A 23,038-nucleotide genomic window follows, 5' to 3' on the forward strand; every position below is an offset into this window, starting at 1 on the left:
GGGAAGGGACAGAAAGGAGGAACATGCACAGGCATTCTCTGTGTGTCCGAAACTATAGTTCTGACTGAGAAGGGGATCTGTAAGCTCAAGTCCCTGCTAATCACAGAGCCTTTTGAGTTGGAAGGACCCTTAGTGGTCATCTAGCCCAACATCCATGAAATGAACAGGGACACCTACAGCTAAATCAGGTTGCTTAGTATGAGGGAAGGCTTGAATCATGGCACTGACAGCTCTAGTTCCTCTTTGAAACAGACCAAAACAATAAGCCAAAACGTTCATGTTTCTTTCCTGGAGAACAGAAGTCCACTACTGACATTTTAAAGTGATAAGAGAAATTTAAATTCATTTTTTCCAGACAGTTGTACCATGAGGATCCTGCACTGCACATTAGACCAAACTTGCAGTGTGAAGCCACTGTTCTCCATCTCCACTCGGTAAAGCCACATTTACTCTGCAACTGATACCTCACAAGCTTCGTTCCGATCTGATGTCTGATTTCCTGTCTCTCCTCTTCAGATGTACGCTGCAGGATGTTTTTGTCTTCTAATTCTTTCTTAGATGGTCTGTTGCCAAGTTTGATAGCAAGAGTATCCCTACGACGAATTTTACTTGCCAAAGAGCCTGAGGAAAGGAAGAGGAGGGCGGATTTAATTCATTCATGCTTAGGTTACAGACACAAACCATGTAAGGACTTTAATACTTCCCCAGAGCAGCCCTGTTCCCACATGCAGGAAAGGAATTTTAATTAACATCAAAAGGAAAATAGTTTCAACTCAGCTCACAACAGTAAAAAGTTGGAAGACTTGGTTGAAAGAGCTAACAGCCAGAACAATAGAGGGATTTTAGAAGGATCATTTGTTGTCTGTGAAGTGATAGGGCAAAAATGACAAATCTCCATTTACATGTCTTTGAAGTACGATACATTACAGGTTGATTTATTTACCTACTCAGTACAGCTTGCAAAACGCTGCTCTTTTTCTTAAGCTTTACATGGTCTAGCCTCATTCTTTCATCTTGTCCCTCTTCCTGTTTTTTTTCCCTCACTCTTATGTCACTTAGCTCTTGTGTAGTGCTTTCTCTCTTTAACTGGTTTGTTAACTAATACGAAAAATGCAGTTTAGAAAAATGCTCTGAGTGCTTGTAAAGTCCTGTAGGCAGCAGCCTCCAGGCACTGAAGCAATCTCTTTGTCAGTAGGACAGATATAGTAGGTACAACAGCCATGCAGTTCTGCTAGCATTAGCATCAGCCAGCTCTGGAAACAGTTCTGTTGTCTCTTGATATTCTGAGGGGGCTACACACATCCAACAGTGGCAGGCCTTGTCACACCTTCTTCTTTTCCTGAACCTGCTGCTCCCATCACCACTCCTACCCATGCAATGCTTAAACTGCATGGACCTCAGCAAGTTTTCGCTCACAACTGTCTGGAGTGGAGAAGCATTTACCAGCAGTGGTAAAACTTGATGATCTAAAATCATTCCTTGAAGCCATATGTGCCTCTCTTCACTTTGCATTAACAGGTGTCAAGCACACTCATATGTAGTATGTAAAAGGTAGGGAGCAACTGCTTGGTAAGATGCCCTGCAGCAGCGCCGCAGCTTGGAACAGAATCACCCACAGAATGATGCGCTTGCTAGAAGTTCTGCCCTAGTCTTCGCTCTCCTGCAAGTCATAACTAAACAGGGTCAGCTACACAAAACTCACTTGGGCGTAGGTGTCTTTGGACCATGCGCAAGCAATGAGCTCCAGTTTAGCAATCTAGCAACTGCAGACACTTAGCAGGCCCTCTGAGCCAGCCAAGGACAAATGTATACACCCTGAGGTGGTCACCCCTTCCCCAGTACATTCCTTTTGATAGGGGCTTACTTTCAGCACTCGCATTATCATCATCATCATCGTCATCATCATCCGTGTAAAGTATGGGCCCATCAGAATCAGAGTCACTGCTGTGGCTCTCTCTGCTGCTTTCACTCTCAGCAGCAGCAGCAGCATCAGAAGTCTCCTCTGCTGGTTCAGAGTGGGTCTGTCCATCTGCCTTCGCTTCTTGGTTGTCTTTGCTAGCCAAGCTGTTAATTCATAAACAGACATGATGTTATGTTAATGCAAGCAGCACAGAACTCAAATGGGAGATGGATTATACAAGCAAAAATGAAAATAAAAGTTCTGTTGTTCAAACTAACTTATCTGATTCTAAAAGCCAAAAGTATGTAGAAGCTATGCCGTGTATGTGTATGCACATGGGTGTATATATCTGTACATGTGTAAGCACGTCAGGAAGAAAGTCTAATTACTGATGAGAACAAAATGTTCATTTCCATCACTGATGAACGTGGAAGTAGCAGCAGAGTGTCCATCTGCCCTGGGAAAATCCTTTTCATAAACGAATGTGTGAACGAGGGGAGATGCAGCACAGGAATGTAACACTTGTGCAGAAGTACCAGCAAGACTTCCTCTATCTAGAGGAAATTCTCTAGGCCACTGACATCTTTGACCAAACCCTCTTGGGTTGTTATGAAAGACACTGGTTCTTCTGACAGGGAAAAAACAGATTAATGTCAGTCATTTTTTGCTGCCAACTATTTTGCTTTAAAAATGTAACTACAAACTTGCTCTTGACTCGATTTATAGTATCTGACACTAAGATGGGGTATTGGGCAGTGGCAGACCAAACACTTACTAACCAAAGACTAAAACTGTCAATAAGCTTGCAAGTAAATCCAGCTACTGAATTGAGAAGCTTTAGCAATGAGATATTTAATGATATCTGCAAAAAAGTAAAACAAAACCAAAACAAACCACCTCATAATTCAGCATCCTTTCTTGTTCGCTTTTATGAGAGAGAAATGACAGCATTATCTGAGACTAGCTGAGCAGTTGAACACAGGGGTCTTATTCACAGAATCACAGAATAGCTTTGGTTGGAAGGGACCTTAAAGCCCACTCAGTCCCAGCCCCGTGCTGTGGGCAGGGCTGCTACCCACATCAGGCTGCCCAGGGCTCCAACCTGCCCTTGACCACCTCCAGGGATGGGACACCCAGAGATTCTCTGGACTGCCTGTGTCACTGCAACAAGGCAAGCTGTACTAAGCCAAGCAATAATGTACTTGGCACACAATGAGAAACAACACCCTAAGGAATCCTTTGGTACTATAGGAGAATGGCTCTAAGATGCAATGAACAAATAGTGCTGACATGCAATGGAGCACTAGAAATGTGTCTCCCTCAGCTGTAGGCTTTGCTACTTACTAATAACGGCAATGACTTAACAATGACCATCTCACCTTTTTATGTCTTCTCCATTAGCATCTGGACCTCTGTCTGGGGTTGTACTGCTCAAGCCTTCATCTGTGCCTCGCTCAGCCTGGAGAAGAGGTTTACTATCTGATCCGGGAACGGATGGATCTTGGGCATCTGAGGACACAATGAGTTGAGCAGCTGCAGAAGTAAAAGGAGGTGGGGGTGGAGGTGGGGGTGGGGGTAGGGGAGGAGCAGTGGTGGGAGGTGGGGGGACAACAAGCTTGCTCAGTTGTTCTACATCCTCTGTTTCAGAAATTAGACTGGAAGTCTGCTCAGGTTCAGATTTTTCTGCCTTCACTTCCGACTTGTTGGCTGTGGCACCCGAAGGGGAAGAGGCAGCCCCATCTGGTGCCGTTCGTGGAGCTGTCTGTTTCCCAGGTTTTTTCTTGCCCCTGGGAGTTCCTGATGCGCCTGATTTGCTGGAAGTCTCCTTAGAGGCTTTGGGATGAGATGATGTGGACGAAGTAGATGGTGATGAAGAGGACTTGGAGACTGGTGTTTTTTTAGCATGTGAAGCACTAGCTAAAATAAGAAAAGAAAAAGCATTTTGCAGTCTTGTAACTGTACAATTTTTGCATCTTTTTACATTAGTTGACTTTTGTGCTGATACTTCAAAAAAATTAAAAAACACACTTGACATTTCTATAATCCTTCATCTATACGTTTGAGATGAGTAAATACTGAACTCTATGATTTTCTGTACATCTTTCAGTGAACAAACCAAGACACTTCTGGGCACCAGTTAATCACATTTCACAGTGTTCTTCCAAGTTGTGTGTTCCTAGTTAATGGCAAGCAGCAGAGGGACATTAAAACAAGATGTACTTTCGAGTCCAGCTTAAACAGTCCCTTAAACAGAGGCAGAAACCACTGATCTCATTCTGCACAAATCATCTCCTGAATCAAAAGGGCACTGAAGGCTGCCTGCATGTAAATGGAGCTCTTAGTCTTTCCACTGACCAACTCAGGTAACATTGAAAAAGTGGTGACACAAGACTTCGACACTAGCTGCTGACTGGTAAGTAATGTTGCTGTCTGCTGGCATGATATTCCCTACATTGAAACATACATGGTCAGCGTGCAAGATTGCAAGAGAGATCAGCTTGCCTGGTATTCCCATTTGCATCCCAGTCACATTTCTGACTGCCGCCATCTGGACTGGGAGATCTGGACTTCGAACTTACATTTAAAAAGCAATAAAAATGACAACCATCTTACAGTTCAGCCCTTTTCATCAAAAAATGCATCCAAGTCAAACTCTTCTGCTGTAGTAAAAATGCATTAACCTCAAGAGTGCAACTGAAAGCATTATAAAGTTGCACAGCGACCTCGAAGCTAAACTTACAGAGCAGAACAGAAAGCTGTAAAAGAAATCTGCTGAAAGGCCTATAAGCATTTAACTAAAAACAAAACCAGAGCAGATTAGGATAGAAATAAAATACAGGCACTTGCACCAATAAGCTCACGGTACAAAAATAGCTCTCACGGTGATGCTGTTCTCAGCCTCAAAGAAGGTGGAAAATAATTCAGAAGACAAGTTATACCGTTCTCTTCTGCAGGAGAATGTTATGGTTTACAAACACTTAGAGAGCTGCACAGCTTTCAGTATAGTGCAAAAATCTGCAAAAGCTCACAGGTCCAGGCAAAGCATTGTCCTTATGTGCTATAAGGCCACTCTACAGCGCTCAGTGCAGGACCCACTGATACTGCTCTTATAAGCCACGTCCACTACATATCACTGACTTCACTTACCAGCAAATCAAAAGGAAACAAAGAAACAGTACATGCAATAGCTCATAATTGCAGTGGAAATAAATAGTGGCTCCAGCCTGCATATTACTGAGCAGAAACCTTACAGAGTAAGTGGATGATAGTAACAAATGGCTCTGGTTCTGATTCAGGAAAGCATTTAAACACAGGCTCCAGCCAATGAAACCAGTTACGTGCCCAACCTCAAGAACTCCCACACAATACAAATACACAGTCACACTATAATTATTACCGAGAAAAGTTAAAAAGATGTTTTCTGTTGAGGAACCTCAGTGCCTCATATTGCTGCTCTCCTTCACAGGACTGGATCATTGGCTGCATCATGTATTCACTTTCACGGGGATGTGATAAACCTCAAGTATAAAATATCACCCCCAATCAGTTCTGTTTATTAAGTACTGCAGATGAAAACAATACACCTCAAAGAAATTACTGGTAAAATACGTGCTATTTTGTACAAGGGGCACATTGATATATTCTATACTCATATGGTCTCAAGTGTTGCCTGAAATTTCAGCAAGGCTACTAGAAGACAAATCTGGAATTTGAATATATTTTAATTTATGAACTGAGACATCTTAGAGCTTGTTAGCAGTCAAAAACCTAAACACTTTTCTATCCAGTGGGTTGTTCTGTTTCTGAAAGGTCTGCTGTTACAAGGTTCCTTCAGCTGAGAGGAACAGTTTTCCATCTGAAAGTGAAATACAAGCAGCAAATTCTGGGTTTTCAAAATGTTTATTCTTGTGGCCTATTGATGTAGTAGGGACAGCTAATACCAAGTTAATAGGTAATTTATGGCAAAGTTACTATTTTAACTTTAGCATTCTTGCAGTGTTTTCCAACAGTTCTCTTCTGTATGCTTCAAATACAAAACTTGCCAAAATGTACAAGTTATGAAGAAGTATACTTGGAGAGAAACCTGGAGGGACTGAAGGACTTTGAAAGACTGAAAGAGGATTGAGAACACAAGGTTTGTATAAGCTGGCTAATGGATATATACAGTCAATTCATCATAATACTGCTTGCATTCAGATTGCATTTGGATGATTTCATTTTGGTCGTTGTCTAAATCACAATCAGTTGAACTCAAGATCAGTACCTTAAAACAGCTACATAAAACCTAGCGTAATTGCAGAATTTTGGTTAAAACGTGCAGTGACAAACACATCTGCTGTGTGCCTGATGACTGGCACTTTCCATTTTCAGTGTATATTTAGGATCACATGAAGTCATCAACAAGCTCAGGAAAGCCTGGCCATTTCTAAGGAGGTTTTTTTTGTTTGTTTTGTTTTTTTCAGATAAAACAACTGCTACTCAATAATCTTTAAGGATATCTTCACGGTTTTGTCCTTCATCACTTTGAAAACTTGTAATTGTGTCACATTGCACGGAGTAGTAGATGTTTCCAGCAGGTTACAGAAAAATCAATAGATTTACTTCGGAGCAGTTCAGATGTATTTGTTTTCAGAAGTCACCTCTTTCCTTGCTGATCCTTTGGCAGCTCTCTGAGTCATTTTATTGCCAGCACTTGCACATCAACTGGGAATTGAGTATAGTCTCTGTTGTACTTGGTGTTGTGCATATATTCGTTAGACAGCAAAATGATTCATCTCGGGTGTTTGCAGACAGCAGAACCAGAGCTCAGCGAGACGTTAACAAAAAACATCAGTGGCATGCTCTTTAGTAGCACAGCTATGTACGAAAGCAGAAGTCCTGGAAGGACCAAGCCCTCATGCACATGCACCCACTGTAACTGGCACTGCCTGTGCAGTACTCACCAACTTCTCGATTTGCACTGTGGCTTGTTGGCTTGGGAGGCGGGAGAGGAGGCTGCTTAACAGGAGCCTTTCCCTTTTTTTTAGCATGAGGTGCTTCATTACTCTTATGGCTGGTGGTGGCAGAAGCAGCAAGAGCATTTTTTGGTGGTAGCGGAGCTTTTTTAGGTTTAGGCTTAGGCTTGGGTTGTGGTGGAGCATGAGATGCAGTTATTTCTGGGCAGTGATCAGTAGTGTTCTCTATGGATAAGAAAGTGAACAGAAGCCAACTGACACAAACAGACACCACAAACATTCAACAGCAAGCTAGACAACAACTACCTTTTGCTGCTTCAGCTCTTGGGAATCAGGAGAGACTTCTTTTGTCTCTTACTAAATTACTCCTTCAGAAAAAAAAGTTACCACCTGTCTCAATTCAAGTTCTTCTCATTGAAGACTTTTACCCAGCACTGCCCTCACTCTTATCTATTCTGGACTTCCAAGGATTCTCTTGTATCCCCAGCTAAACTGCTGGCTGCAAACTAAGCATGACATATGCCATTTGCTACAAAATTCCCTTAGATTTTTTCTTGTTCTTTGAGATCAATCAGTTGTAAGCGATCCAGTTGTCCCTACCAAGACTTTACTTTGGAGTAGCTTTAGGTTAGTTCTGTGGACTCCATGTCCAGATATGGAGAGAACACAACAAGTTCTTGCATGCAACTTTGTGTTTAGTTTCATCCAAAGGGAACCTTGTTTGTGTGCTCTGCAAATCGAAGACAGGTATGTGGGAAGGATCTGGAAATTCAGTTCAAAACAGCAAAGCTAATGCAGTCACGCCATTTATATGCAACATAAAATTCTGAAACACGATCTCTATGGTGTTTAGACTGTAGCTGATAGCCAAATGGGAATCTTTATTTTGTCACACCAGCTCTGCGTCCATTTGGTCTTAAGACAGCTTTTCCACACCTTGCAGAAAAACGATTTTATAGAAGTAATAGCATACAATCAAAATCATAAGAGCTTTGCTTACATGTCAGTATAAACTACAATGGTCAGAGAAGGAAGGAGCCAGGCATATATGAAAAAAAATTCTAATGACCTCTTTTTTATCACTTGAGAGGAAACCAATTCACTTATTTCATCATGTTCCCACGAAACCCTCACTCTAACAAACTACATGGCTGTTCCTGCATCTCCTGGCCATTACCCGCCCTCTTCCTTCCTACATAAAAGATTCCCAAGAGATAAGCAGTATCTTTTCACTGTAAGATTAGTAGATGAAAAACAAAAACAAACGTGTTGACAACATAAACATTCCTTATCTCAGAAACAAAGCCTTTTCAATCTCTAGTTTAAGGCTTGTTAACATGAACCTGATTCATCACCTGCAATTACTGAAAGCAACATGCACACATAACTTTTTATCAATCAAGAGAACTAATGGTAAACAGTTTCCAGCCCATATATTCATAGGATAAACTGGTTTTGCTAATGTTATGCAAAAACCATTGTTTTAGAGCTAGCAAGCAGATTCTTTCAAACACAGATCCTTGTACAATATCTTTGTTTTCCTACCTCTTTCTCCTGGACCAGAGAAAGACTTTGGAGGAAAAAACCAAACATATTTGTTGCACTTCATTTCCTCTTTTACAGCAAGTGGTACCTGTTTATTAAACTCTACCTACCTTCATTCAAAGCTGAAAACCTGATTTAATTGTGAGAAAGCAAGAGATTGTAACATTTTAATTCTGTTATGACAAACACAGCAAGAAAAGGTAAAATTTCTATTTTAAAGACCTTAAAAGACATGTTCAGAAAGAATTTTAAGTGCATACCATTCTTTTTCCTTATGGATTCGGCATCCTAAAACTTGACTTACTAAAAAGAATCAATTGAAAACCTGTGAATTATACGTTGTCACCATGCTTTGTTTTAAGTCATTAATACAGAAAGTGTTAAGAAAAGAATGATAACCTAGTACTCTATTCTCCACATTCTAAAGAAATGCAGAATTATTTAGAATCTAAGTCAATTTACATTCACCTGTTTAACTGATTAAACAATGCGTCACAATATGTCTCACGTATTAGTGTAAAAGTACAAAATACAAGGAAGGATACATCCTTACTTAGCTGCAAATAAGCACATCTTAATTACACTCAATAATTATCAATCTTCTATAGAAAAATAAATAAAAATTATTAATGAAAAACAAAATTTGAACTTTTTTTTTCAAACCAATGTCTCTGCTTTCAGATTTCAGTTGTGATTAAGACAATTTATGGATATCAATTTATGTATTATGGACAATTTATGTAATATCAATTGCAACTGAAACACCTCACCAACACTGGGATATCATCTTTATCTAAGGCAGTTCTTTCCATACTGTTACGCACATTATAACAAGGTCTGGCACACTCTTTTTGCACAGCGGAACTCTTTTTTCTTGGATAGTGATGACTCCCTTTCAGCCTTGACTACACCTTGATTACATACATACCCTTTTCTTCTCCTTGATCAATGAGTCTTCTTGCTCATATCTGTGAGGAAGTCTGTGCTCTTGCCCATTGCTTTAACCATATAATTCCTGTTGGTATCATGTTACCCTTGTATTTTCTGGGATAGCTTCACTTTTTTATCTCACCATAATAAATTTGATGGCCCTCAGCGTCAGTTTTATCCTGCCTAAACTGTTGTTACTCATTTACTCGAGATACTCAGTTCCCACCTGAGCAGCCCATTGTACTGGCTTTTTTCACTAACTATCTGAATTTTGAAGCAAACATATTTAATCAGGATTTTGTCATATAGTACCCATGTTTTTTTGTTTCTACAGTCAGAGCTCTGATATTAATCTAGCTCGCAGAGAACCAGTAGTCCTGCAATATAAGCACGTAATCTTAATCAGATGCAAAGCACCCCTCTCCTGGAAGATGAGCACAATTTAGTTAGGTAAAATGGAAGGTGGAAATAAGGTATAATTTGTTGTTTATTGCAGGGTAAATCCCTCCAAAATGAAATTAAACAGGAGTTTTGAGAATCAAGAGTTTCCTTTCCAGCCTATGCAGAGAGCTGTGTTGTGATTAATCAAAATCCAGGAAACTGTCACTTAGAAACATGGGACACCAGACAAGACAAGGTGTCTTTTGTCTCATTTCTGGACTCGCTGACTGTGCTGGTACAGGTGGTCAACTCATACAAATCCTTTCATAAATTTTAGATTCAATCAGCTCTACTTTTTGTTTGTGCTACTGATACTAAAGCTCTGCTCAAGGAAACACCTATTTTAGTTGTTAGAAAGCTTCCTTTAATTTCCAGTCCAAATGTATTTCAAGACTCTGTCTATTCCTTTCTACTTTTGCCAGCATTGTCCTTCAGCCATAGTCTCTCCGGGCTGTACACCAATTTGTTACATTCACCAAATGTGCTCAAGACTCAGGCTCTGTTTTGCCAGACTGAGCAAGAACAGCTGTCTCATAACCCCCTCTGCATTAATTCCAGTTTTGAATTCATCCTTCTTGAAGACAAATGAACAGATCTGTACATCTGCAGACTTCCAGCTTTTGCTTATTGAGTAATGTTAACAGTACCATGTAACAGAGGAAGGGTAGAAACCTGAAGGAGGGAGGAGAAAGGGGTAGGTGTAACATCTGGCCTAAGTAACCACATTCAAATATTTCTTATTGTTTCCAAGATAATACAGGGAAAAAAAACAACCAACAAAACACAATACAAAACAAAACAAGCACATGCTGATAGATCAACTGTTGCATAAGATATAAGCTGTTAGATCAAGACAGAATATCAGTAACATCTTCATTGTTAGCATGTTTTTAACTTTTCTTGGTCTATAAGACACTTGGAAAGCAAACAGGCATGTACATTTCTACATTCCCTTATACTACCTGTACAGATATTCTCAAACAATTCAACAGTTGATCTGCTAAAACCATGTCCACAGTCTTATTCCTGGAGCCACATGAGGATTATTGGAACAACCAACAAACGGCAGCTTTACAAATTAGGAGCTTTCCTCTGCCACTCACATTACGTGGGTGAAAGCCTGCCCCTCTCATGTCAGCCTACTGTCAGGAGAATGCCTGCCTGAATTACTGGATGGTTTCTGCCCAAACAAAGCTTTATCGAGAGTACCTTTCCTTTTAAGAATACTTGGATTCAGTCTCATTTTACATAGTTCAGGTGACGAGCAGAAGATAAACTATTCTTAGAATAACTAGTTGTAGGCCAGCAAATATCTGAGCTAAACTGAAACCTACAAGTAGATTCTTTGGGAGTCAGGCAAAAAAAGCCACCACCCATAAACACCCCTAAACTTTTATGTATGGTGCAAATAACAATGATCTACAGAGCTGAGAGGTGCATGAAACCAGCTTATAACATGAGAAAGAACAAAGTTTGTCTCGTCTCTCACAGTGAGTGATTCGCAGGATTGATCTGCTGAGACGTTCCTGTTTAAGGCCCTGGAAGATGGGGGCTACTACTTTGAATTCACCAGTTGTTGCAGGGTTGTTTTTTTGTTTTTGTTTTCTTTCCTACTTAGGGAAAATAAAGCAAAGGCCTCTGAGAAAAGAAATTCAGAAAATCTGAGTTTAAAGAACATTCCCTTGAATGTAAATTAGAGTGCTGGTCAGCAAATATGCGTACTCATAAGATCAGGGCTTATGACTCCAGCTTTCTTTTTCTGTTTATCCATGAGAAAAACAGAAGATTAAATTTAAAGGTAGATATAAAAGACAGTGACAAAACATAGGAGAAAGAACCTCTGAACTCAACATACCAAAACTTAAACATTTGTCAGCTCTCAGATTAGTTATGCTGTGGAGGGAAAGCACTATACAGATGGATCCTATTAATTCATTTGGAAACAGAACTAGAAATTGTTTCCTTTACTGAAATATGAGAAATGAGAAAACCTAAGAGGACCTCGGTCTGCTATAAATGGTACTGGAACATTTCAGAAGCTTATGTTCCATGTCACCCAAAACACCCACAGCACCCACAAGAGACCTCTGGCTTCCTGCAGTGCACTTATTTATCACTCATGCCTGACTGATGGTAGGCAAAATGAAACTTATTATTATTTTTTTCCAGGTAGTATCTCACCACCAGTTACTGAACCTTTCACTTAACTTAAGCTAACAATGAAATTATCTACCAGAATCACAAAAAGACTTAGCACATCAAAAAAGAGTAAGATCAAAGTTTACAAACAACTCAGATACAAACCCAGGGTTCTCTGGTGCGTCTTGAATGCCAGAGACAGCTTGGGAAAGTGTGAAGGAGAAAAGGAGCTCTGACTCAGTACAAGGAAGTTCTACAATCCGCAGCAAGCATGCAGTGCCATCATGCCACACCACTATGCCTATAGCGGGAAACAGCTACAATTCTGATATCTATTCTACCCATGTTGCTTTTGTACTTCTCCAACACTCTTGCAGGGTAAAAGAGGAAGAAAGAAGGGGATCCATGGATCCTCTATGCAAGATTCATACGTCACTGGGAACCTGGAGTGCTAAGGCCCACAGGGGCACTTTCAGACAAATGCCATGGATCTGAAGCCCTGGCATGCCAGCACAACCCAGCCTGCTGGCCAGACAGCCAGCACGTACTCTGGCACACTGCCTGCCCACGTGCTGCTCTGTATCCCTTCCAGTGTGCTCACAGAGAATGGCTACAGTTGAGCTCTGTGTTTTCAGCAAAAGATGCTAGTGACTTGTAGTCAAAACAAAACCAAACTAAGGAAAAAAAGTATTCAGAACTCAACCCTGTACACATATCATGTGAATAAACAATCTGAGAAAAAGATCCAGGGCTCTGCTTTCCCATCTGCAAAGCTTAATAACTCAATCACCTGTTTTTGTAAAAAACACTTAATGATCTGTATCACCAGCTTCTTAATATGTCACCATAAAGGAGAAATTTCCTTATAAACACACTGTTTATATAATTGATATATCATAGCTACAAAAAGTCATGGTCACACTAGGAAATTTCCAATGGTATTTTTTCCCCAAATACAAAAGATATCTGCAAGCAGAGGGTGCACAGTTTGCAGGGATGCTTGGCAGCACAAGTAGCAGCATTCAGGCTGCTGCTTCACTCACTTTTACTTAACTCATTTCTGCAATATGTGGCTGAGCTGACTGTTTTTGCCCTGTTGGTACAGCATTTCTGTGGCTCATGCTAAAACATTCTTCCTGTGACTCCAGACACGTCCCCTGCTCCATGATGCATTGCTGCCAACTCTTACCACTTGACCACTGTGCCTGCCACACTTGGTCTTTTTAAAGTTCCAGCATTAGCAGCCATCATCATTTTTATGCAGGAAGCTCATTTTCAAGACCCATCTGAACTACAAACTGAACCTAAACAGCAGGAATTATTCCTGTCTTCAGGTCTTACATAGAAAGTGCAAAGAACTTCCTTAAGATTTACACAATTAATTTTGTGACTCTAAAAAGCCTAACATCAACGAGCTTGAATCCATTGCTCTCAACAGTCCAGCTAGCATTCACCTATCTCAGTTCTTCTGACAGAGACTGCGTTCTGGAACAGCAGCATGTATTATCGTCTGACCAAAGGACACTGCCAGATATACACACAGTCCTGCTGCAGCTATGATCTTGATGCATCATCATCAAGATGATGCTAATGCAAATCATCACATCAGCAGCTCATTTCTCCTTCTGCCAGTGGGTATAGGTATGATGCAGACCCACTGTAGCTGCCATAAAAAAGCACTGAGGACTACACCACCAGGTGTATCTGCAGGTGCATCTGCAGGCCTTACTCTTTAACAGATTGACTCACCTTCTTGTTTAATTTGTGATAAAGGGATGGCTATATATGTTCTGGCACTGAGCCTGCTCTCGTTCAGCAATCATTTCAAATTTCTATAAGGTCAGCAAAATAGAGAGAGAGATGAATGAAATAGCGTGTTTGAAATAGATACCAAACTTTCCCCTTTTCATCACAGTTCTGCATTCTGCAGCAACAGCTAGATGGGATTTCAATAGTTAGAACTGTGTATCTCTAAAAAAAGTGCACCTTAGGAAAACCTTCAAGACCTGACAGGTTTGAAAGGCTGTATTTAGGGATGCATAAAATAACAAATGATCTGATCTAACCTCAAAGTTTACTTGAATCATTTTAAAGGAGTTTTCCGTGGCTATTGCAAATCTTTTTTCCTGACCCAATACACATCTGGTTCTAGTTGGCATAAAAAGATACACGTATTTAAATGTCATGAAAAGAAACTAATTATCTATTTGGGGCCTGTTGGGAGACAGGAAGTAGGGAATCTCACAAGAAGTGCAGTTCTCCTTGGGAATCCAGCCACTTTTTACACAGTCAAGTGATTTACATAGTTCAGAGAAGAATTCAAATTACTGTGTTAGCTGAACTGATCCTCTCAACCTCCAGAGGCTCATTCATCACTAGGTGAAGGTTACTAGGAAACACTGGAAAGACTGCTCTGTCTAACAGCCAGCCATGAAGTTCTTGGTCTTTTGTGTCCTTGCTCTTTCCTGTAGAAAATCCAATAGATGGACCAGTATTTAAGAACGCTCACTTTTTCTTTCTTTCTTTTTCTTTTTGACAGTGAAAAGAAGTGGTCCAGTATTCAAGATACTAGAGAAAGAGGTTAAATGCAGTCCAAATCCTTGTGATTCCACTTTAGTTCTTTACTTTTCCTTATTCAGCCAAATTTTGTCACCAAAGTGAATCTGAATCAAGGTAACAAAATTAATATAAACCTCAAGATTTGGGGCACAGTGAATATTTAACAGGATTTAGTGCATTTTATCTACAGTAAATTATATAAGCATGAAGTACATTTCCCATAAATGACTTGGGTTCAGTTTGTAGTAGTAATGTATTCCCTTGAATCTTTCTGAAGAACTGAGATTTAAGTGCTTAAGAAGTAATGAAAACCAATGGGAATGAGCTGCCAAAGTTATTTTCAAAAATACACACAGTTTTCAAGTAGCTTAAACATTTGAACTTTTAAGCCATGAGCCGCTTCTGCAATGATATTGCAAGGTGATACAGAAACACCTGATGTCATCTTTCACAAAAGGAAAACCTGGAACCGAAGCCTGCCCACATCTACAACAAAAAGTTCACACTGAATTCAGAAACATCTCTGCATGTATTTTCATGCTCATATCATGCTTCTATTTGTTACCTTACAATAACCACAGTAAAACGCATGCCTACCAGTAATGAAATATCCATGTTTTGCAAGTCTATCTTTTTGGCAGGTTCTGCTGACATCCTTGTTGCAGAATAGAACTTACAGCATGTATTGGTGCTGATGGAAGAACACATTAACATTTAAAGCAGGTGGGAAAAAAATTGATAAATGCGTCCATTTACCTTTTTGATCTTCTTTTTTTCCTTCCAGTCCAGATGATTTCTCTGATAAAGTGCCATTATCTCCGCTGGCTTTTACTGCATTTTCTTCCTGTATGGTTTCTTCACCAATAGCTACGGTGTGTCCGTTTGAAGTTTCAAAATTTACTGTGACATCACCATCTGAAATAAAAATTAAAAATTAAAAATTAAAATTAAAACTGACTGCTTTCTTAGCACTTACTGACAATACACACCAACTCTCTGCTTTCAAGTCACCATGGAAGCAAAGCAGGAAGATTTACTGGACTGTAGATAACAGGCTCTGAAAAGTAACTCTCTAAATGATCTCCACAGGCTGCCAGGTCTTTGAGTGGATATCTTCGCAGTAGTGGGCCCACTATCCAGGTCCAGCTTTAAGGCTCCATCTTCTGATGTGAATGCCATACATGTCAGCATCCCATGCTCTCCCTGCCCACATCCTTTACAAGGAAGTTTTTCACACAGAGGGTAGTGACGCACTGGAACAGGTTGCCCAAGGAGGCTGTGGATGCCCCATCCCTGGAGACATTCAAGGCCAGGCTGGATGTGGCTCTGGGCAGCCTGGTCTGGTGGTTGGCGACCCTGCACACAGCAGGGGGATTGAAACTACATGATCATTGTGGTCCTCTTCAACGTAGGCCATTCTATGATTCTATGATCCTGGTTTACATAGCTTAAAGCTGTTCACATGGAACACAATGTATCTCTAGTGTGTTTACAAAGGTCACAGTCCTGGACCTGCATAGAGTTGCAGAAAAACCATGTTGCATCCCACTGTTTTATCAGCCAGGAATCAGACAGAAATTTTCAGAATATACATGATCAATTCCCAAATGTGAATTTACTATTAATGACAATGACTCATTACCCAATCCTAAGAATCAAGGTTAAGACTCCTTGTGACATTACATACTATTACTATATTTTGCAAGTCCACTTCTCTCTCACCTTTTATGACTATTACTGACTTACCTGAACTGCCTCAACTATGTTTTCTTTTTCCTCCTGAAAAAAAATAAATAAATTCTTCCTTATTTATGCCTATGTCCCTGGAAAATGCTGTGTACTCTTGCTGGCTCACAGCTTTCTCTATTGACTGGTATCTGTCCTCTATTCTATATGTTTTAAATCACTGCCAATTTTCCTCTCTGGTTGTGTTCAAGACTTGCTATCTGTAGGTTGCTCACCCTACACTTGCAGTTCTCAGTGATGATTGCTCTTCCCCTACAGGATGCTCTTGTCAGTCAAAATTTATGCAACTTTACCTGTAATGTCTTCTGGCTCCTCCTGTTGCTTCTCCGTTAACTGTGGTAATTCCACTCTCTTCTTCTTGTTGGGTGCTGTGAGATCTGAATGTTTGGCAGTTCCCTCATTTCAATACAATTACGCAGCCTCTCTCTTACTCCCTTAGGCTGCTCTGTGGATTAAGCTGATGGTTTCACTCTCACCCACACAACTAACTTTCATTTGATGTGTAAAGATGATGTGTGAAACCTAAGTTCTGCCTTCCTAACCTTGTCTCACTCACTATAGCTGATATTTGCTTTCCTCCTATTTGACTGCAACATTCAACTTCCTCAGCTTTTCCCTTACAGATGCTCTTAAATCCACTTCCCTGTCTGCCTCCACATGTAAGATTCCCACCTTACTCATATTCTGTTAACATCTCATCTACACCCTTGCCACTTCCCACCTCTTCTTTCTCCATCCCTTGTGAAACACTGTCACTTCTTTGCATTCCTTACCTCTCACATTTCAATACCTTGTAATATTTCTACATCTAGCTTTCAGCTCTGTAGACATTCCTTCTAATTAGCTTCACACCACCCAACCACTGTCTACCCTGTATCTCTGTTTTCAGCCCATCCGAAACAATCCAATGCTCCTTAGAGATTATAATTTTCATAACACAAGAAACACAGACTGATGAAAGCAACAGACTGGATTGATAGTCTTCTTAAGAGGGGAGAAAGAGAAAGAAGTTTTTATCATTCTATCCTTTTACCCCTTTTAAGAGTGGAATAGCAGGTCAAGGACACTAATGACCAAAGCAAACATATTTTCAGGATGAATGACACTCCTTTGTTCAAAATGTTTTTGACTTACCTGAGATGTTAACAGCTTTCATTAACTGAGCCAACAGTCTAAATGCATTTTGCAACCATCAATCAACAAAGTCATACAGCTGCCCAAAAAAGCACATAGCAAAAAATGTTCAAAATTACATATGGGCAAATTGAGGTGTGGCGATTTCACACTTCTTGTTTTAAGTCACATATAATGGCAGAAACAAGTTAAGAAGCCAGCTATGCTGGATATCACATTTTAGTAATCGGACAAGACAGTAAAGACAAGTGATGTTACATGCTAACAAACAAACCCTCTGCTTCCAAGGATCAATGTGTGCAATTCTTCAGCTCAGGCAGGGAAGTACAATTTGTAGGATAGACCTATTTTAGGAAATTATGGAGTTCTTGGACTTATCAATAAAGTGATGAATGGTTTAATTTTAAGCTACTGAAAATGATTTTAATCACTTGATTTTAATCCCATCTAGATTTATAGATACTTAAGGATATTCAGAAGAATACTACTAGAGGCATTCCAGAAACATAACTGGAGGTGGGGCGGAGGTGTTAACCATGGTCTACCCATACTTTTCCAGGCACAAATTTGGGGTTATTAACTCTAAATTGTTTTTAAACAAGGATTGTTTTCTCCACAGACTTTTATAGTTGTGCCGCTTGTGAATGTGGCCTGTGTGGTAGTGGTGAGATCTGTACCATCTCAGCACTGGTACTTTTTGATACAGAAATGGCAGCCATCCATGTTTACTGGAAGCATACAAATATTTGAAGATATGGCCAGAAGTGAGGTGGCGCTTCTTGGCAGAAGCAGCTACAGAATGCGTATCTTTTGACTTTGTTTCATTCAACTGGCTCAAATTACTTCTTACGTTCCTCTGCTTTAACTCCTTATAACTAGTTATACTACACAGAAACAATGCAATAGGGATTTAACCATCCATGTTTAGTAGCTAAATTCTAGGTAATGTGTTATCACCTTGCTCAGGCATTTCCTTCAGCACTCCCCTTCTTATCAGCTCCTCTCTGCTTTGTCTTGTCGAAATCTTCCTTTCCAACACTAAAGAAAAAGCACAGTTAAGAACAGATTTATTGTCACACTGACAATGCTTGCGAAAAAATGTAGAAGAGAATTAAGAACCCCAGACAGGTCTTCTTTCCCTCAGTTCTACAGGAGAAGTGGTCTGGGTTTCCAGGGACGCTCTCCCACAACTTCAGCCACAAAAGATGGGATTCATCTGATCTAATGTCTTCAGCTGAGATAGGCTCAACGGGGTTTCCTTCACAGTCAATGGGAATATGCACTTCCAGAGTGAAACTAAACTCATCCAAGCAGTGACATTTAATACTTAAAAGCACCTCTTTATCACTGATTGGAATGACTGTATCAGCTTAAGATACCTTTACCTACTCTTACAGATGTGTTGAGAAACAAACCCTGCTCAGAGCAAGCAATATTTCAGATCAAGTCATAAAACTGCTCACAGAGTAAACTTTGCACATCTATTTTAAACAAAAAAACGAAAGTAAATCTTGGGAAAAAAGGGTTAGAAAGTTCTGTTCTAAAAGGGAATAACATCCTCATCCAGGCTGGTTGGCTGTCATGGAAAAAAATGAAGCACCCTGTTTTTTAGGTTAAAAAAAAATATGCATAGAACAGACACAAAAAAGACTGTGACATCAAACATTTTAATTATTTTGTTTATTTCCCATGGGAAAAATGTAGAACAGTTTTATAGGGAAAAGTATTTACAGATGGCAAAATAGAGTAACTCCCCACTCCACCCTAACCCTGTACCAATACGATTTTGGTTGGTGATCTGGGGAACCACTGAAATGATTTATGGAACTCTGGTACACGGTACAGAAAATGTGAACATCGTTACTGTAAGACCCTCTATTCACTGCATTGTTAGCAGAAGTTAATCACCTTTTCCAGTTCTGCTTACATATGAACATCAAAACCCAAGCGATGTTTGGAGCTGAAGCTGAGGTCATGCAGAGAAGCCTCAGTAGCTCTGGACTTTATCCTATTAATGATGTGGGATAGGGTGATTTATCTCATCAACTAATTCGAACACTCTGGTAATCCAATTATTCTGTAGTGCAAGCCTAATTGCTCTATGCAGATTAAATGCTGCACAAAGTATTTTCAATCTCACTTGAGCTGGACTGGTTTGAGAGAAGTCACATAGAGTCATAGAATCATGGTTGAGTGAGTGCTGCAGTGAGGACAGAGAAACTCCTCACACATGTTTCAGGAATTTACCCTCTGTGACAGCACCCGAAAAAAGTATTTCCCAGCAGCAGGTAGCTCTGGCTGCAATTGGTTAAACAAGAATGGAGGCACCAGAGAGGCAGGAGCATAGCACTGCCAGCTTCATTTGGCTTCATTTATGCTGGAAGTTGATCCTAACCCTGTAAAGCAGCTGCTTGGATTGAACTCTTCACAAAAATGACTGCTGGTGTAAAAGCCAGGGCAGAAGGGCATAGCTGGGAACAGGGGTAGGCATGGCTGCCTGAATGCAGACCAGTTGAGACCGCCTTCCTAAGTTCCATTCTTAAAACGTACTTTCATTTTTTCCCCATTACATTTAAAATTATATAACTTCCAACTGCATGCCACGCAAGTTATTTACACAGCAAGCAAAGTACAGGAACATGCCATATTCTAGCATGTTTTTCTTCATGTAGGTGAACACTTGCTCTTTCAAAGACCTCTGGAAAAGAGAACAGGGACAATGAGGCCAGAGGACTATGAAGGCAGGCACTGACCAAGTATATTTATTATTTCCTCTGATATGAAACCCGTGGATGAATTCTTTGTGCACACAGTTTATATGTTTTAGAATCATAGATCCATTAAGGTTGGAAAAGGCTACCAAGATCATCTAATACAACTGTCAACCCATCGCCACCTATGCCCAGTAACCAGGTCCCTCAGTGCCACATCTATCCTTTTGTTGCTGGCAATAAAAATATTTGCTTGCTTTTTCAGTTTTTAGAGTATAATTTACTTCCTAGGTTTTTTTCCCCCTCTGTTTTTTTGCACCTGTTTTACTGGGGACATTGAGGTCAGATGCTCTCCCAGATATTTCTTTGTGAAGTTTAATCTAACAATACTTGGAAATACTTCCTTTCCATCAAATTCATTAACACTGAATCTGACCAGCTACCTACGTCTCCCTGAAGTTTTCAAGATGATGTATTTTTTTCAGTTCTGCAGCACTGTATCACAATTAACGAAGTCATGGAAAAGACCATTTGCATTAAAAGACATTGACACCTTACACTTCCACTAGAAGACCTCAAAGCACTGTATTGACATTACACAGATTTTGTTATGTCCTTTCGATTATCTCCGTTTTACAGATTAGAATATTTATGAACAGATAAGAAGCTTAAGCCCAAATCCTTAATCATCTAAAATGCTAGCTGTAAGTGATGTTTTGATTTAAACTGATTAAACTCAGTTAATTCAGCTTGAAATGATAATTTATTTAAAATATTATTTGATTCATGGAAAGAACAGTAGAAAATATGCTAGCGTTCACTATAAGTATATCCATTTTAATTCCTACAAAAAAGCCAGGCAGGGGGGTTGGAGCTTCATGATCCTTGAGGTCCCTTCCAAGCCGGGTCATTCTGTGATTCTGTGATTTCAGTTTAAATAAAAGTAATAAAAAATATGTACTCTTGTATAAGAGGAATGAGGACACTGTCTAATCATGAGCCTGCACTGGGCGCTATTTAGCCAGGATGAACTCATAATTTTAGTTTATTTCTTATTCAGGTCTTTTCACTATGCAATATGTTTCACATTTGCACAGCCAACTATGTTGAACACAACAATTGCACTGAGAAAGAATGGACATACCGACATTCAGCAGCTACTAACCTCAAGTAGTCTTAAGAACCCATTATTTTATTTAAAGAGTTGTGTGAGATTCTGGATATCCTCCAGACTTCAGTTTTGCTTATTCAAAAGATACTCAAGAAAATTCCAAATTTTAATTTTTCTCTGACCCAGTAAGAGCTAAAATTGCCTCCCGCTCCCTGTCTGCACATACTCTCACAGCACAGCTTTGAAGTGGCATCTACTTCATGCAAAGACTTCAACCGCTGCCTTCTTTGCCTTCTGAGTAAAACACTGAGGTGGGGGTTAAGATTATGCCAATACATGCGATGACAGTCATACCATCTCCCATGGTCTCAGACAGGGAGGCTGGCCACCTGCATCTGAGATTCACACACACGCATCCCGTTCTGTAATGTAAATACATCTCTGACTGAGCTGTCTGAGGAAGAGGATTTCCTGCAGGAAATTTATTTTGTGCGGATGTTTTCCCCTTTCTCATGTCAGACAAGCGAGTTTCTTCTGCTGCGTCAATTAGCAAAGCAACAAGGGGCAACTTGCCAAGGAAATGCATCTTTTTCAATCTCCGTTGGCCTCAGGTCTGTTTCCTCAAGAAGTACAAGGGTAATTTCTTTGTTTTTTCTTAACCTTTCTTTTTTCCTGAAACAACCATCTGAGGCAGGACGAATGCAGTTCGATCTGGTTCTCATTTCTGACTCCAGCCTCACAGGAAGCATGTATATGAATGTAAGCAGTCCCATATCTTCTTACGTAGAGCTTAAAAACAAATGACTACGTCCCTACAGCTCTGGGATTTCCTAACAGCAAAATAACACTCAGGCAAGTTCAGGTATGCTTCCATTTCAAGCTAACCTGATTTGTTCTGAATATACATGGCTTGTTCACGGTGTAGCTGGGGCTGCCACCCTGTTTCTAAGAGTTCTGAGGACACAGTACCTTACTGCTCCAAAAACATAACAATTTATCTGTCTTTCTCTATATGGAATTATGAGGGGAGGTAATCTGCGTTTTTGGCCAAGACAGAGGAGGAACTGCGGGAGGATGCTCAAAGTCAGCACAAGTGATTTATTCTGGTGCATTTCTGCCAGCACTACTGGTACTATTCATTAGCAATCAGCATGGATTAAAGGTGTACCTACCCTCAAACAGGCTGCTAGCAAAGGACCAGTACAGCCAGACTTGGAAGAAAAAGCTTTGATTGCTGACAGGAGGATGAATGACAAGAGCACCTAAGAAAGACTATGAACCAATTGGCCACTACATTGATACTAATTGATATTTAGATACCTCTTCCACTCTCAGCATAAAAACTCTTGAGAACTTTAGTTGTGCCACCTTCATCTAGACACAGGTTACACCTTAGAGAGTCACAAAGGATAAATTCCTGTATAACATGTAGGAGGAAACAGAAAATCTTTAATTTACTTTTAAAATTTACAATTTAATTTAATCAAGCTTTATTTTCTCTTCATCTCCCCATCTTAAAGAACTGTTATTTTACTTCTTAGATGACAGATGAGATCTTCATATATTACTTAAGTCCAAGTATTTCACTTTAAGGGGAAAAAAAAAAAACCCAAAAAAACAACTGAGTGCTGTGATGGTTGGCAGAATGCATGTAATCTGGGATTTGTGAATACACGCTGATGTACTGAATGTACAGAAGGATACTAAAATTTTCAAAGTCTGAATTTAATTCCCCATGTCACTTTACTTGTACAATCCCACCCAAACAAATGAAATATTAAAGTGTAGTGGGATGGATGACTAAAGCCTTATGAAAAATAGAACATATGGACTCCTTTGAGAGAAGGAAAATATCAATCTATTGAAT

The 23,038-nt window shown here is 40.0% G+C and overlaps 1 protein-coding gene across 9 annotated transcripts in view; it reads right to left on the minus strand.

The window, feature by feature from the left end:
• The window catches only part of PHACTR2 (phosphatase and actin regulator 2), a 109,589-nt gene that overhangs the window by 14,592 nt on the left and 71,959 nt on the right, over positions 1–23,038 (minus strand). For 3 of the 9 annotated variants that reach the window (XM_015858285.3, XM_015858287.3, XM_015858289.3), the window contains exons 3-8: positions 18,307–18,387; positions 15,226–15,384; positions 6,844–7,080; positions 3,280–3,817; positions 1,865–2,064; positions 465–621 (exon numbers count right to left, since the gene is read on the minus strand). In XM_015858285.3, the coding sequence (XP_015713771.2) occupies positions 465–621; positions 1,865–2,064; positions 3,280–3,817; positions 6,844–7,080; positions 15,226–15,384; positions 18,307–18,387 (1,372 nt within the window). The remainder of the gene's footprint in view (positions 1–464; positions 622–1,864; positions 2,065–3,279; positions 3,818–6,843; positions 7,081–15,225; positions 15,385–18,306; positions 18,388–23,038) is intronic. The other 6 variants (XM_015858288.3, XM_085543514.1, XM_085543513.1 and 3 more) reach the window with 3 other exon arrangements.

This window comes from Coturnix japonica, chromosome 3, assembly GCF_054131305.1.
Source record: "Coturnix japonica strain WE chromosome 3, WE-NBRP24, whole genome shotgun sequence".
NCBI classification, from domain to species: Eukaryota; Metazoa; Chordata; class Aves; order Galliformes; family Phasianidae; genus Coturnix; species Coturnix japonica.